The sequence below is a fragment of the Mesoplodon mirus genome (genome assembly GCF_964341445.2).
Source record: "Mesoplodon mirus genome assembly, chromosome: 4".
In the NCBI taxonomy this organism is placed as follows: Eukaryota; Metazoa; Chordata; class Mammalia; order Artiodactyla; family Ziphiidae; genus Mesoplodon; species Mesoplodon mirus.
In genome coordinates this window covers 24,363,914-24,381,372 of record NC_138979.1, presented here as the reverse complement: position 1 = coordinate 24,381,372, position 17,459 = coordinate 24,363,914, and the positions used below count along the sequence as shown (strand labels likewise).

The window sequence follows — 17,459 nt, the reverse complement described above, 5'->3', positions numbered from 1 at the left end:
GAGATATCCAACTCTTGCTGGGTACCTAAGCAACAAGCCACTATTCTGTCCCCAGAACGCTCTCCTTTCCTTGAATATTGGAACAGCTTCAACTTCTCTGCCTCCTCCTTCTCTTAGGGACCTTTATTCGCTTCATCACTTAAAATTCTTCTCCTTCAGGCTGATAATGAGCTCGCTTTGTAAGGCATTTTTGTGACAGCTCAGAAAATAACTGTTACATAAAAACAAATTGCTGTGGCTCATATAATAGAGACAACAGGGGTCAATTATGCTCATTAATCAACAAAGACAGAACAAGAAGTACTAAGGCTTAACCACAGCCAGGAAAGCACGTTTTAAACCCAGGAGGGAGGAAAATACCAGAGGGGAAAAGAAAATAAAAGGAAATCAAAACCCCTTGGGCTATTAAAATTTGCAACAAGCTGCCATCAGACTGTTGAACTTCCACCACTAGGGTTATTTAAGCTTTAATTAGTGTTTATTCTGCATGAAGTTCCAACTATTACAGGTCCAAAAGGAAACAGGTCAATGACCCATTTTTCCTTATGATACAAATTAATTGACATAAAACAGCTCCACTTGCAAACATTACTATTGGCAGTGCAGTTGGACAATTCTTCTGCAGAACAATTTGGCAGTAAAAACGTCCATGAACTCTGACACAGCAGTCGCACTTCTGGAAATGTAACCCATAAAAACAACCCCCAAAACGGATAAAATGTGGTACATTAAGATACAATGGCATTATTACTGATAACTCTGATTTAAAAAAATCTTTATATCCAAAAGTAGAAAATAATGTGAAACTTAGCCAAGTCAATGGAAGTCATGCAGGCATGAAAATTGCACCTAGTTTACTAAAAAAAGTCATGAAAAAATGATTACTGTAAGTTTAGATGAAAAGACTGCTACAAGCATACACAGAATTATCAAACTTACATTAAAATATGCAAAAGAAAAGACCTGAAGAAATGTAAGAAAAACTTACAAGGAAGTATCAAAATAATTATCTGTGTGGTGGGACTCCTGGATACCTTTTTCTTCTACCTCCTTGTATTTTCCAAGTTTTCACTAATGTTCATGAATTACTTTAATAATACAAGAATTTTGAAAGCATAGCATCTTCACTCTATCTTAAAAGATAATCAGAGCACCGGTCAACCAATCCAGGAATACAGCATGACGACCTCCCCTCAGCCATCCTCCTGCTTCTCCTTTGCTAACAGAATCCTGACTGTATCCAGTTCCTAGAGGAAGTTAGGTCTCTCCTCAGCACCAGGAAGTGAATCATGACAACCCTGAGACAATCATGGCGGTCTCACGCCCCTTGCCAGTGACTTGGGATGGAGGGCAGGGCAGGGCTTTAAAAAAGATTTCTCTCTCTCTCAAAAAAAAAAGAGACCACTGGAGTCAAAGGTCCTGCTCTGTGCTAGGTTTACATGAAAAAAAAAGTACAATCTTAATAAAAGATAAAAATAGCCAAAGAATATCATGTTTGACATCTACCTGAATGACAAAATGAAAAACAATGAGACAAATCCACCACTGTAAAGGCTGTCTAAAATAATTACATAGAAATACAAAGTTACATAGTCAAGGAAACAGAAATCTGAAAGAATATACACCAAAAGTTATTTTTTTCAGGATAGGAAACTTTTCTACTTTTTATCAGAATTTTAAAGAATGCATGCATATTAAATCTGCAGTTTAAAAGAAGTGTTTAGAAATAGACCCTGAAGTCCTAGAAAGTGGTAACACTTTCTAAAGCAAGGAAATGCATCCATTTCATAACAATTCACTGTAAGTCTCCAGCTTGCTGGACTCTGCTTAGTTGCTGGTAAGACGAGGATGCAACAGGCATGTGCTCTGCTTTCACCTGCTCCGGCAGCTAAGAGAGTGACAGACACACGGCGTGGGAAGAGTGACGCAGTGGGTAAAGGCAAGGGTGGAGGGAGACGTGGAGAAAGAGGAGAGAAAGCCCTGAAGAAAGCCACCCCTCATGATGGAAGATCACGGAGCTCCAGGGAGATCTTCCGCAACTCAGAGAACGTACACATCCTTGAGGTGCTGGAGCACCTGGGGTTCACAGGAAGCTTCTTTAGCTTCTAGTTCAACGTCTCTTTGAAAGGAAATATGACACAATCATCTTCAAAGATCAGCAAAGAGCAGGACCGAGATACAGGAACGAAAGACAACACGACAGAAACCACATTATAATAAGAGCAGGTTCTTAACCCTTTCTCAGAAAATCTCATGAAAGCCCTACTGGGCACCTTTCCAGGGCACTGATCTCCTTACTGAAAGGTGATCTCTCTCCTCTCCAGCCCGAGGCTTTCACTGAGTCCCTCGGACACTTACTCAGGCTTAGCCCATGACAGCATCTCCTTGACTGAGCCTCACAGCCACCGAGTGATAAGTAGGATGGAGGTGCCCACCGCACGGGTGACGCAGCAGGACCACACAGTCCTCAGGTGCAGGAGAGCTAGGTCTCTTCCTGAGCAAGTGTTCTCAACGACCTCCTCATTTGTTTCATGAGTTTGCTTATAGGGAGCAAGATAAAAACCCGGGTCATGGATTAAAGCACTTCCTTTTGTCCATGTCATGTTTTAAAGAGCTACCACCCCCACTTTGGAATCCACCAGCACCCTCCACATTCTCAGCTGATGTTCATTTTCAAGACCTCCCTGATGGAGATCTTGAGATCTCTTGAAATAGAAGAGTCAAGGTTGACCCGGTCTTCAATTGTATCTATGATGCTCTGTTTCATTTTTTAAAACTCTGAATCAAAAATGGCAAAATGGTAGCATCTGCTCAACTGAGGCGGGACAACCATGAGTATGTTTATTATTTTCTGTCCCCTTTCAGACATTTCTGTTGGTATGTCCGAAAGAGATGACAGAAAGGATTAGGTCACATGAGTCAGTGTCTGAGGAAAAGAGAATACCAATTAGGGTTCACCAATGGGGGTCTTGATAATCATTAAAAAAACACGTTTACGGGCTTCCCTGGTGGCGCAGTGGTTAAGAATCCGCCTGCCAATACAGGGGACATGGGTTCGAGCCCTGGCCCAGGCAGATCCCACATGCCGCGGAGCAACTAAGCCCGTGTGCCACAACTACTGAAGCCCGCGCGCCGTGCTCTGCAATAAGAGAAGCCACTGCAAAGAGAAGCCCGCGCACCGCAACGAAGACCCAATGCAGCCAACCCCCCCCCCCAAAAAACCCACATCTTTACTTCTTAAATTGTGTGAAGTCTGTGTGTCTATTAAGATGGCCAAAGAGCAGAGACGAAGTGCAAAAATAAGTGACTTACTTTAGCTTTTGCTCACACATTTTACAACAGAAATGGATAGGCTTCACTTGTCTACAAAGATCCCCCTGCTGATTCTGTGACTAATCCTGGGTGTTACATGCCAAGGAGATTAAGGAAATGATTTAAAAATAGCAAGTCATGGTTGGTAACCTATATGCATTTTTGCCTGCTTGATTTATTTACTTGTTTGACCCCGGTTCAGAGAGCCTATAATATTGAATTGTTGTTTGCTGGGTTTCAGCAAATGGGATAAAATCTCCAAGATTCTGTCCTTTGCTTACCAAGAAAGCACATGCTCAAAGACAACACTAAAACATTTCAATCCATTCTAGCTTATACTATTTGTATATAAAGTTTGGGGATAGATTTTTTAATAGGAAAGGAGTCAAAATAATGTGAGTAGGGATGTATGCTGTCTGCACATCTCCTCTACCACCCAGGTGTCTTGTTTCATCAGCTGCTTCCCACTGGGGAATGAGTGGGTACTCTCTTTTGGGGATCAAGCAACACGTTGTAACTATAAGCAGAAATCTAAACAATGTAATAATTTTGTGGGAAACATACCTATAAGAAAACATCTAAACTCACTTCTCAACATGTGTAATAAATCCTACATACTCTCAAAATTCAAGTGAAAAACAACAAATTTTTAAAAGAGCATACATACATTCATACATTATACATTCATACATTAATAAAGCAAAGAATGGTGTTGGAAAACATCCGACAGCATGATTCCCAGACCAGGTGTTGACACGTAAGACACGTAACAAGTTACTTCAAAAAGAAACCATAAAATCATCACTACCGAAACCACCAGCATCTCTCAATTTTAATTCACTTTAATTACAAAAATAAATATACTTTACTACATATATGGTACATATAAATATACAGTCTCCCCAAATGGTAAGGGAGCTCAGTAATTAAAGTTGTGGCTTTGTTATAATGGCAAACACTTGGAATATTATTCTCTAGAATTGAAATTCTCCAAATGCTTTGACACATAGATCATTCCAGTCATGGGTAAGTCATGGTCCATTGACATCCCTCAGTCCTGCATAAGGCCACCAAAAAGCCCCCAAACTACTGAGAAGGATGGCTTTTACGAAGGTACCAGTGAGAGAAAACAGCAATAAAGGGTGGATCTGGTTATATAGAAAAAGCATTCAATTTGGGATCTTAAGACTGGGGTTTTAAGCCAAGTTCAGCCCCAAGACTTAAAACATCATTTAACACAACTGAGCTTCAATTTCCCCACATATATAATGATTGGAGTTGATGAGATAATCTTTAAGAGTCCCTTAGTTATAAAAACCCTCTACTTGTAATATCATATGATTCCTTTTGAATAGATAATACATTCACACTCTGATCAAAAAGAAAAAAAAAAAAGATTTTAAACGTATTCTGTGAAAAGTCTCATTCCCATCTGCCCTGGTCGCCACCTCCATACCCCACACAGAAGTCATCATTTTCGTTAGTTTCTTTTTTTTTTTTTTGAATTTTTGCATTTTATTTTATTTATTTTTTTATACAGCAGGTTCTTATTAGTTATCCATTTTATACATATCAGTGTATACATGTCAATCCCAATCTCCCAATTCATCCCACCACCACCACACACCCCCTGCCACTTTTCCCCCTTGGTGTCCATATGTTTGTCCCCTACATCTGTGTCTCTTAGTTTCTTATGCAACCTTCCAGAGTCTCTTTCCAGGAATATGTGCACACATAAATATATATCCTCATTAACCTCTTTTCTAACAAAAAAGACATCATACTATAACTCACTGATCTGTAACTCACAGTATATCTTGGAGAGCTTCCCATGTCAGCATGTAGAGATTATCCTCATTCTTTTTAACAACTGCATAGTTTTCATTATATAAACATTCAAAATTGACTTAACCAATCCCATACAGACAGGCACTTGGATTTTCCCCAGTCTTTTGCTATTATATATCATGCTGCAGAAAAAACCAAACTCTTATGCATATTACCTGTAAATTGTAAGTTTAAGAGAAATTTCCACAAGTCGAACTGCTAAGGCAACGGCTAAATGCATCTACAATTTTGGTTAAATTTGCCAAACTGCCTTCCATACAGTTTGTACCTACCTGCGTTTTGCCAGCAAATCTGAGAATCCTGTTCCTCCAGACTCCCATCAAAACAGAGCCGCTTCTTTCTTTCTCTTTTGGATTTCTTCCTCATCTGAGAAATCCATGCCGTCTCAGTATGATTTTTAACGGGCATTTTCTCTTATTAGGATGAGTTTACATAAGAGTCGTGATTCTATTACTGTGAAGTATCTGCTCATATTCATAAACCTTTTTCTGTAAGTTGTTGCTCTTCTTCTCACTGGTTTATAAATAAAAGCTCTACTATTTCAAGACAACAATCCCACAGCCAAAAGACAACCTCTACAGATTACTAGTGTATCACAATTCCTGAATGCTTCAAGGGTTTAAAAATGGTTACCACTGAGATTTTCTTACTGGAAGGTACTAATCACCATTACTCAATATTTTACAAATAATATATAATATCCATAAAGAAACTTTCCTCTTAGAAAAGGTATGCTTCACGTTCAAAAGGGGAAGGAATAGTTTGGAAGATGACATGAAGACAATTTCATTTCACCAAATATCAGAAACACTTGGGTGACAGAGAAGAAGCAATAATTAAGGCTAAACAGTAGGTATAAAATGCTTAAGACATAAAAATATTTAATATCATAAATATATTTGTACCGTCATTTCACTGCACACTTAAGAGTTCAATTACATTAATATAAAACAATTTTCTTAATATCATGAAACGCCATTATCCAAATAAGCACGCCCATTTCCTAGTAAAGGTCCAAGCTATGTGAACAACCTCGTCTGAAACATATTTAAAATTCTAAAGACCCTGGTAAACGTTAAACCTCTGCCATCCATGAATCCAAAATGCATATATAAATGTTTTTCCTATTTTTTTAACTATATGAAGAGATACCCAACTCGTTTTTTAAAAAGCCTTACATAGATCCTATTTTACTAGGAACTAACTAGGAATTTGCAAAGTCCAACCAAGCAATATTTTAAAGATATTTTTTTAATGTGGATCATTTCTAAAGTCTTTATTGAATTTGTTACAATAATGCTTTTAACATCTTTATTGGAGTATAATTGCTTTACAATGGTCTGTTAGTTTCTGCTTTATAACTAAGTGAATCAGCTACACATATACATATGTCCCCATATCTCTTCCCTCTTGCGTCTCCCTCCCTCCCACCCTCCCTATCCCACCCCTCTAGGTGGTCACAAAACACCAAGCTGATCTCCCTGTGCCATGCGGCTGCTTCCCCCTAGCTATCTATTTTACGTTTGGTAGTGTATATATGTCCATGCCACTCTCTCACTTTGTCCCAGCTTTTTTTATGTTTTGGTTTTTTGGCTGCAAGGAATGTGGGATCTTAGCTCCCTGACCAGAGATCAAAAACGCACTCCCTGCATTGGAAGGCGAACTCTTAACCACTGGACTACCAGGGAAGTCCCCCGAGCAGCATTTTAGATATCCAGAAAACATCTTTCTTCACTGACATGGGACCCATCCACACATATGCTCTGATTAGAAGTTGGCCTGAGGGTTTTCAAACTCTAAAACTGACCAGCTGCTGAAACTTCACAGCAGGAAAAGGCTTCTCTTCCCTACCACCAATAGGTGTTTACAGCACAGAACTTGTACCATCATTTAAAAGATTATAAAAATATGTGGACGTGTATCATGTCTCTGATTCTGCAGAGTACCTGTGGAATATCAGGGTGTCCTCATTTAACCGTCTTGAAAAACTGAAGCACACTGATTTGGACAGTCACCTCTAGGCACCCAAATGGACACAAACACTGAGGCCACGTGAACTGGAGTCCTCACCACCCACTACTGAGCACAGAACCAGAAGCCTGACCTCCTGTCCTGCTACTTACTAAGCCTGGGGCCCTGGGCACGTTATATAAACTCTCTGGAACTAAGTCTCCTCGGAGGGCAATCCTCATTTTGAAGATTCAGTGAATTTGGCACTGAAAACAGTGGAATCAGTGTTCTGTAGAAGCTCACCACAGTATAATTAGACTGCACTCCATTACTGAAGAACTTTAATGGGAAGAAGCACCGGCTGCATGGAAATAATTCAGAAGAATCTCCTCCATAGGGATGAGGATGGAGTGTAAGTTAGGATAAAAGCCCAGGGGAGTACAGTCACGCCATAGGTAAGTTAGGTGCAGCACAATTAAAGTACAAGTAATCCAATCTCTGGTGATCTGAAAAGGTTACCACAAAACCCCTGCTTTGTTTGAGATTATCTGTTAAAATCTCCACTGAAGTTTATTTTTCTACTCGCATTCTGCTTTTGTCTTCTTCTATCATTCCCTTTCTTTTCCTTCCCATCTTCTCACCTTTCTCCTTGCTGCATCTTCCCTGGATAAACCTTAGACCTATAGGGACAACAAATCACGTTCCTGAAGTACAGCATGGTACATGTGGTTTATGGGTCTCAACTTAAAATGACTTTAATGCAACCTGGTTCCCAACTTAATTACTGTCATGTCTTATGGCATCAAAGTGTTGGAATTCTGAAAGAAACTGGGCTTTGGGGAAAATTCAACTTACTGAAGATAAAAATGTAAAGAAATGCTTCATTGGTATGTTGTCGCCTTTTTTTTTTTTTTTTTTTTTTGCGATACACGGGCCTCTCACTGTTGTGGCCTCTCCCATTGCGGAGCACAGGCTCCGGATGCGCAGGCTCGGCGGCCATGGCTCACGGGCCCAGCCGCTCCGCAGCATGTGGGATCCTCCCGGACTGGGGCATGAACCCACGTCCCCTGCATCGGCAGGCGGACTCTCAACCACTGCGTCACCAGGGAAGCCCTGTTGTCGCCTTTTTAAAGCCACTTCTCTTCACGTTCAAGTTTTTAACCCCGATCACTTAGCAATACTGTACCCTTTTTCAACACACAGCAGCAACACAGCTGCCAATCATACAATAACAGACAGGGAACAATGGTTTATGGAGAAGCCCAGGGCCACACACCTCCACAAGGGAGGGAGCTGTACAGACTCCTATGTCAGGCTAACCATGAAACACACTATTTTCTCACTACATCTAAAATGTTTACAGCGTGAACTTCTCCAGATTAACAAAAGCATCACTTCAGTGACAATACGACGCCCTCCTGAATCACCCAAACCCTGTAAATCTTCACAGAATACAAACCTTTGGGAGGTGTGAGATTGACTCCGTTTTTAAGGCACCACTGTACTGGTAAAATCCCCAAAGAATCCGCATGGCACAGCATCGAGAGTTTACTAGGTTCTGGTCTGAGGTCATCAATAGTCACTTGAAAAAAACGATTGTTAAAAACCTGAAAGGCAAGACAATAGAGCCTGGGATTAATTCCTTGAGATTAACATGTAAGACTCGTAAGAAATAGTGGCACAGCTTCCAAATGCAGTAAGTATATTTCATCCCAGTGACCGCAGCACAAACTGGAATTTCAATGTATATTACGAAAGTGGTCCAGTTGCGAAAAAGTTAGTGAAAAAATTAGTTGATCATTGTGGTCATATTAATGGAAAGTAAACAAACAACTAGAATATGTCGGAGACAGAGAAGGAAGAACATCAGCATGACTTTATAGAAGTAAACCAACAGCCAAAGCCAGAGGGAAAACAAGCTGGTGAAGTAAGACAGACAAGCCCTAGCCAAGATGGAACCATCTCCACCATCTGGCTCAGAGATGTCTAGCCTCACCTTGCGTCCCATCCCTCCAACCCAAGAGGAAATCACTCACACTGGGCATGTCCTTACTCAATATTCTCACAAGTCTAAATAGCCCACTCCACTGTCCGTGTATTTTTCAAGATGTGTCCCCAAAGCCACTACTGCTGGAACGCCCCCCTCCCCCCGCCCCCGCCTCACTCCATGTTCTGGCACAGCATCAGACGTGAACCTCTGAACCAAAAATTCTCATTCCCTCCTGTGGTCCGATACCACATCTATCTCTCCCAATAGACCTCAAGTCCTTTGAGGACAGCCTCCTGTTTGTTACTCATCAAGATATTCCCACAATGCATAGCAAACGCTTTGTACGTAGGAACTGGTTAAACACCTACTTGAGTATAAGGAAAAAGTCAATGAGGAAAAGAAATAGAACAAGACATGCTGATGGAAAAAGCAGAGTGCAAAAATCAGGTGGACAGCCACACTGAAAAGCATGATGGATTTAAAGAATGTAGAATGTAAAACAGGCCAGAGGCAAAAAATCGCTTCCCAACTCAACAGACATAAACCAGTCTTTCTTTGGAAACTTAACCCTCTTACTAAGCTCTGATTCCTGGCTCCTTCGTTTACAAAACACTTTGTGGAAGCAACCTGGTTCAAAGCTAAGCAGGAAGAGTGAACTCACTTCTGTTCTTCTTGATGTTATAACTCCAGTAACTCGTTAGAAATCTGCTGCCTGAGATTTGCTTTTGGAAACAGCCTTTAAGGAGCAAAGGATCAAGCTTCCCCTTCTCGGGGAGGCTGTTCCTGGTAGCGCGAATTAAAATCACATCTTCCTTCCTTCCACTCCAACACCCTAGAGGTCCCTTCCCTGATGCCCCTTTCTCCTTAGCATTTAACATACTTTATTTCCTTATTAATTTTATTTATTGTCTGCCTCCCCCCCATCAAAATATAAGCTCTGTAAGAGCAGGGACTTTATGTTTCCAGCATCCAGAACAGTGCCTACAAATGCTCAGTAGATATTTGTTAAATTAATGTGATCTAGACCCTCATGCATACACGCACACACATACTCACACAGAGATGTATCATGTAATTTTGGAGGCAGGATCCCTTAGCAAAACTGGACTGTGTAAGAATAGGCACTAAGGAATCTCCAAGCCTATTAAAATGCACGTTTCTGTGCACACACTTCAGAGGAAAAGCTAAATTAAGTTCCCTCAAATCTATCAGTTCATGGTCCCAAATGGTTCAGAGACAGTGGTCCATCTGGTCCAGAACCACAGGCCTCAGAATCAAAGCCCAGAGCAGTTAGCCAACTTGCCCAAGACTGTGCAGCTCACAGCGAGCAGACCTAGAAACAGAACCCAACACGTGTAAAATTCCAGGAAACTTTGTCTAAACCATACATCTCACATACACAGATGATATTCTCCCCATCCCGCGAACACAGTACCCCTGTAGGGCCAAAGGTTGGTCATTTAATACTGAATCTGCTATGTGCTTCTCTGCTTTCTTGTCTATTTGTTATTTCTTTCCTCAACAGTTGTGCCGTGAAGAAAAGCCCCAAGGAAGATAAAAATGAAACTTTCATTAGGATGAGTACTTAACAGCACAGTGTGTTATATATAGTCTCAAACGTAATATTCTAAAACCTTTTCCAATGTTAAGAGAAATCAATTTAATTATAAGCAGCTGCTACATTAAGAATATTCTACTACTTCATGACCTGTAGGTGAGTCCTGCACCTGGCGAGGTGCTGACCCAAGTTCTAGGAGGGCAGCAGTATACGGCCAGTAAGAGAAGGAAGAAGGAAGGAGGAATGTGAAACAGAAAGACTGAAGTCGTTTATCTTAGGTACAAAGGGTAAGAAAAAATAAAATGAAAAGGGACTCAAAAACCCGAGAAAATACCTCCTCACCCCCAACCTCCAATGACATGTATTTAGAGAGAAGATTCTTTTTTGTGAAAACCAAACTACTGTCCCTGGAAGTCTATTCAATGAGATGAAGATATCTGGGCTGAAACTAATGATAATCAGGATGTCACATTCTAACGTTATGTATTACAATTATTTAAAGGTGGAAAAATGTGAGAGTCAACCACTGACAGACTGCACCTCGGTTTGGTTTATTTTATAAACACCAGGTGAAGATGACACCACGGCCTCTTAGAATGAGAAGAGGATGACACATACCTAGATAAATGGACAGCTGGCATTACCGAATCACCTGCTTGGAACAAAGAGGAATTCCGGCCAGGGTTCAACAAGGTATCACTCCTTAGTTTTGGAAAAACGTGCCAACTACCAGAACACACAATAAGAACCCTAAAGGCCATTTCAAATAAAAGGTTATAAATGAATGGTGTATGAACAGCGAGAGCATGCACTTCAACCCGAGATGATCATTCAAAGCATAAGTCATTATTTGTTCTATGCAGCTATCCTTTAAATAAATTGCTTGAACAGTTACAAAATAATTTATGTCCACTAAAGAAAAAAATCTTTAAAAAAGAAGAAAAGGACGTTTCATTATAACCATTTCCCATATTCTGTAATACATGATCACCACTGTATTTCTCAAATTTTACCAAATCTTGAATAAAATCATAAATAAAAAAGCATGACTCAAATAACTTCATACTATTAATCACCACATTAACAATCCCGTCTCCTTCAGAAAAAGAAATTAAAATGGAATTGACTTTTGAACCCCAGGAAATGCACGGAAGGCCGTTAAGTAAAACACACGTTGGCTAAGAATCTTAATTTGTTGGTATCTCGTGCCATTAACAGGACATAAATAGTGTGTGTGTATGTATGCATATACATATATTTTTTTAAGGTAGAAACACATACTTTATATGTTATGATAGGTAACTTTGTTGAGATTTCTTTGATGCGGAAGGGAAATTATAATCTTAAAAGACTATCAAGGCCATAATAAAAATGTCTTTGCGTGAAACGGTACTTTCATTTTAAATCTACGAATCTTAGACGTATGACTTTTCCTTTAGTCAATGAAAGTAGATGAGAGAAAGGAAGCAAAGCGCTGATCCCCTGGAGATGGGAACTTGCTTTTCACCATTTTCAAGTATTTACAAAATAGATCATATGAACTATGATCAGTGCAGCAGGAGAAGCAAGTTACAAAGATTACAAACTCATCAGCGGTTTCTTCTCACGAGCACAGGGACAAATGGCAGTTTCCATGTCACTGTGGTTAGTAAGAGAAGGTGGCACCTATTCAGTGGCTGAGTTCACTGCTGTGAACTCACAGTTGAGCATCTGAATCTTCCTCCAAGTCTCTGCAGTACACGAGCGTCTGCATCCTGTACTATCGGAGGACAAGTGAAGTTCACCCCACCCATTGTAAGAGGAGGCATCTGATCACACTCGCTCGGACGCTCCTCGGATATCAGTGATAAAAAGGGAGCTTGAGACAGCACTGTACTGGAGAGGAGGCCCTCCTCCTTGGGTTTACTTGCGTCACCAGAGATCCCCACACAAGTCTATTTCCTCTGGTTGGCTTGGAGTAGAAAGACTTACTGGATCCACTCCGGAGGTGGAGGTGAAAAGCAAGGGAGGGACCTCACCTTGGTCACTGATGCAGGACAGATGTGAAAGGGCTCCCTCACGTTCACTGTTTCTAGCTTCATCCCAACTGTGAAAAAATGGCTTCTCAAATCTGCATGGTCCTACGGGGAAAAGGATGAAAATATTAAAAGCAATGGTATTGTAAGCTAATTCAGTAACTGTCTGGATGCTTTCCTTGATCGTTTTAGTGGGCGACTGAAATCGGATTGAAATCATTAACCCTCCCCCATTTCAGATTTCTAATTACGGCAAGATATCACGGATTTAATTATTTTCTGCAGGCTAAATTGCTTTTCCAAGGGAGAAACAAGCTGTGGTGGCCAGGCTTAAATTTATACTAAGCAAAAAAAATTCACACCACACAGCTTTGATCTTCCTAGGGGCCATCAGGAAAGCTCGGCAGAGTAATAGAAGCAATCAGTCATCTAAAACACGGCAGGGGCCTCCTCAGAAAACATGGCCTCTTGCTACTGGAGTTACTTCGCAGGCTTCGGGGAGGATCTTTGGGGGAAAGAGCTTGTCTTCTGTGCTGAAGAACACTCAGGTTATCAGTTACTGGTACTGATATTGGTCCTTGGACATGTGGGTATAGAAGACTCCAGAACAGCCCTGTGCCCAATCAGAACCCGTCTCTTGCTCTATAAAGATAAGCCACACCCCCTGTTTAATAGGTGCCTGGCAGTTTTTATAGACAATTCACAGCAACCTTATGTGTGTGAGTGGAGCTTTCCTGCCTTCTCAAGAAAACAAATTTCAATAACCACTTTAGCTACACAGCAACAGATGAGGCTGGCGGGACTATGGACACCAGGATTTATCTTGCAGAGATGAAGGTCACCTCATAACTCACAGTCCGTATAAACAGTAGTGGATAAATAAATGTCTCTGCAGCCTGTCCCTGAGGAAATAATAGCTGCAAGTAAATCCTCCTGTTTCTAAATACATCAATTGGGTGAGAAGTACAAAAATATCTGGGGATCTATGACTTTCTTTTATCTGCCAATGTAAGGTGGATTTTTTAAAAATTTTTATTGAAATATAGTTGATTTATGATGTTAGTTTCAGGTGTACAGCAAAGTGATTCAGTTATACATACATACATATATTATTTTTCAGATTTTTTTTCCATTATAGATTATTACAAGATACTGAGTAGAGTTCCCTGTGCTACACAGTAGGTCCTTGTTGGTTATCTATTCTACATACAGTTGTGTGTATATTTTAATGCCAAACTCCTAATTTATCCACCCCCCACTCTGGTAACCCTAAGTTTGTTTTCTATGTCTGTAACTCTATTTCTGTTTCGTAAATATGGTGTGTGTGTGTATATATATATACCATGGAATATTACTCAGCCGTAAAACAAAATGAAATAATGTCATTTGCAGCAACATGGATGGACCTAGACATGATCATACTAAGTGAAGTAAGTCAGACAAATACAAATATCATACGGTATCGCCTATATGTGGAACCTAAAGTGGATTTTTCATTAATTCAAGGATGCCATTCTAAATACACCCAACTCTGAGGACCGTGCAGAGCCCACAGGGCTGTGCCTTCTCCTCCCACAAAAGCTGATCAGAACAGGACAGTGTGTGACACCAGATCCACTTATTAAACTCACCACCACCACTTTGCTTTACCAAAGCAGGTACAGAATGTAAATGCCTATAGAACCACAAGGACCTGTCATTTCTCATGTGGCCACAGCTGCCTGCAAGTCTCCATACCCAGTGGGTGAGCAATAAATGCTGGGTCTGGCTGGAGCACACGGTGCCTCATGCAGGGAGCGGGTTGATCAGAAGGAGGAAGGTGATGTGCTCCGTGGGCAAGGACTTACATGACAAAAACTCATTGAACTTAACAATCATCACTTGATTAAAAAATATTCTTAGGTACAGAAGATGATTTCCTTTTTTTATTACTGAAAATAAAGCATTTACTTTTAAAGGTGGCTTGGAAAAGGAAATCAAAAGAAACAGCATAGAGATTTAATGCAAATCAACACACATCACCCCAAACACCAAGGCAGAGCCAGAAACCACAGGTGTTAATACAAAAGTAGGAAACCCAAAATGACTGAAAGAAAAGATTAAAAATTAATGCTCTCAGCAAACATCAACGCACCCCAGTATCTCACTATCAATAAGAACTGAATCACATAAGTGGATTTTGCAGAAAAATATTTTTTCCATTTTAGGCACAAAACCCTTTAACCTTCTGAAAAGAGGAATTATTCTAAAGTTAAGACATACTATAAAACGTTGCCTGAATGTACTCAACAAGTTTATCAAGCAGTCGTTATACTATTTGGTATTACATAAATGGCCTCAGGCACTAATGACATGTGCAGCTATGATAAACGGGCAAGATGAATGTACTATTTTCATGGAAGTTCTTCCGTTTCCCTCTGCTAGCAATGTCCTTCCTTGCTGCAGTGTCTCTCCCATTACTCACAGCTACAAGGCTAAACGTTCTTGAGATGCGGTTCACCAATAACAGGAAACTCGTGCCTATTCCCTGGCTGCCTCTAACACTAGGGCTCTCCTTGCAATTTTGATCTCAAACCTGCTCTCCTGTTTGCTTCTCCTTTTGTTTCTGCTGGAAGGCTGTCCTGACAGCATTCTGGGCTTCTGGTCTACCCACCATCCGAATCCCCTCTTGATTTCAGACTGTGTGCCCACTCTCTGACCCACACACTTTTGTCCCTCCCTCTGCACTCTGAGTAGAGCCAGCTTTCTAAGTAGGGTTGACCCATAACCCCCAGGCACTTTCTATATCCCAGGCTCTCACTGTGACCTTGACCACTGACTTGAAGTCTTTAGCCAAGTCTACAGCCATCTCATATCTTTGCCAGAAGGTGCTCAATCACAGCTCCCAATGCTGGGTTGGAAACCCTAAAGCCCCCAGGAACCCTACACTAATGATTGTCCTTTACCTGCTGCCTTACTTGATTCACAGTTGTCTAGTGGGACCTGCCTTTCCTTAGAAATAAAGCATACAAGCTTAGGATAGCAATCTGGTCCTCAGATAACTTTCTCTTTTCAGGGCTGTGGACTCTATTATAAATGCTTATCGTTAATGTCTCCAGGGCACCCTGCATCGAACAGTACCTCTAGGTTAAGAGGGGATCACTTTGTGCAGATACCACACATTTTCTTACTTCTTTGTAGATGTCCCTGTGCTCCCTTGTCAACCTCTGAGAATCTCTCTCTCTGCTCATACATAAGGAATACCACCCACCTCAAAATCATCCATGGCCACATGTGGGGTGAAAATAAAATGTTAATGACATATTTTTAAACAATTAAAATATTGACAATGTTCTGTCCTGATGACATTAAAATATTAAACAGTTTAAAAATATTGCTTAGTGAACAAAGTTTTAGAAACAAGTTTTCCCTTGTGAATCACCGCTCAGATTTCCTACACCTTAAATTACTTCTAGTAGGTTTCAGTTGGAAGCACACAAATTTCTTACTTGTGGAAATGCATCTGTTTTTGTTCCAAACTATGTGAAAATTCCTAAACTCTATTGTTTAATATACTGAAAAAGAAGCTGGACATTTTGAGAGGTAGCTGCATACACACATAGGTTTTTTATATTTTGTTCTCAAATATCCATATCTATCTGTTATACCTTATTAAACCTGAGCTCCAAATTTCAGAAAGGAACTTGAAAACTATAAAATACATCCCTTTATCCCCAGCCCTAACTTCCACTTTCTTAAGGTCACTTTTTAATCAGCATTTAAAAGGAAAAAAAAAAAGAAAACTGGTAATAGTGTGTACAAGTCCCACCAGTTTCAAAAGCAAGTCAACAAAATGAAAAAATTTTAAATCCAAGAGCAAAGACCCATAATGATTATGAGTTTGATTATGATTATAAATCTGCTACTCAAATATTTATGTTATTCATGAATGGTAATGCCAGAAACTTTGAACTCGAGAGGAAGCGCAGTATTTTCTAAAAGGGCTTGCCCATTAGATTTCTGGTCACTGGAAATCTTTAAAACACATGACTGTTAGCCATGTAGTACATGCAATATTTTCCAGTCAATGCCAAACCCTCTCATTTACGTTATGCAGTTCAATAATTATTGAATTAAGCTGGAGAAACATCAAAAACTAGATTTCTTGACATCCATTCTGATTCTATATTCTATCATTCATTCATTCATTCGTTTGGCATTCATTAGAAACCACTGGGGTTCCACACACCATGCCACTAGGTGATGCACAGAATACACACAAAAACTGCATTTGTCAAAAGGGAGAAGGAAAAGACATGAAGAACAGCTATGGAAGCTCCAGGTTTAGAAAAAATTTCAGAACAAACACTATTTTTACTTGTGGCTTCAAAAAATTATAACCACCAAAGTGACGGCAGTCCAGGGATTTAAAGGAGTGAAACTTAATTTTGAATATAAAAAGCATGAGACTTAGAATGACAAAGAAAAGATTCTGAGAAGGTGGAACTGTAAATTTAGTTAGGGAGACTGGGTCTTAAGAAACTGGATTGAGGCTTTTAAGTCTGATTTCAGAGGCAAAAGGAGTCATTCAGCACTCCTAACAAACACAGAGATTTTTATGATAAAAAATTCAACACCAGTTAATTTCTAAATAAGCCAATACATAGACCATCTGAGCTCTCTGTGTGCATAAATGTACATCCATATTAATATATAAGAAAGGGTACAGATATTCTCATTGAAAAACAAACTTATCACTCCTAGACCATTTACTTCAGGCTGTTAATGCAGTCAGAGTACATGCATT

The 17,459-nt window shown here is 40.1% G+C and overlaps 1 protein-coding gene across 2 annotated transcripts in view; it reads right to left on the bottom strand.

The window, feature by feature from the left end:
* SFMBT2 (Scm like with four mbt domains 2) overlaps positions 1-17,459 on the bottom strand; it is a 208,305-nt gene that overhangs the window by 61,254 nt on the left and 129,592 nt on the right. For both annotated transcript variants that reach the window (XM_082618047.1, XM_082618048.1), the window contains exons 8-9: positions 12,677-12,778; positions 8,570-8,717 (exon numbers count right to left, since the gene is read on the bottom strand). In XM_082618047.1, the coding sequence (XP_082474173.1) occupies positions 8,570-8,717; positions 12,677-12,778 (250 nt within the window). The remainder of the gene's footprint in view (positions 1-8,569; positions 8,718-12,676; positions 12,779-17,459) is intronic.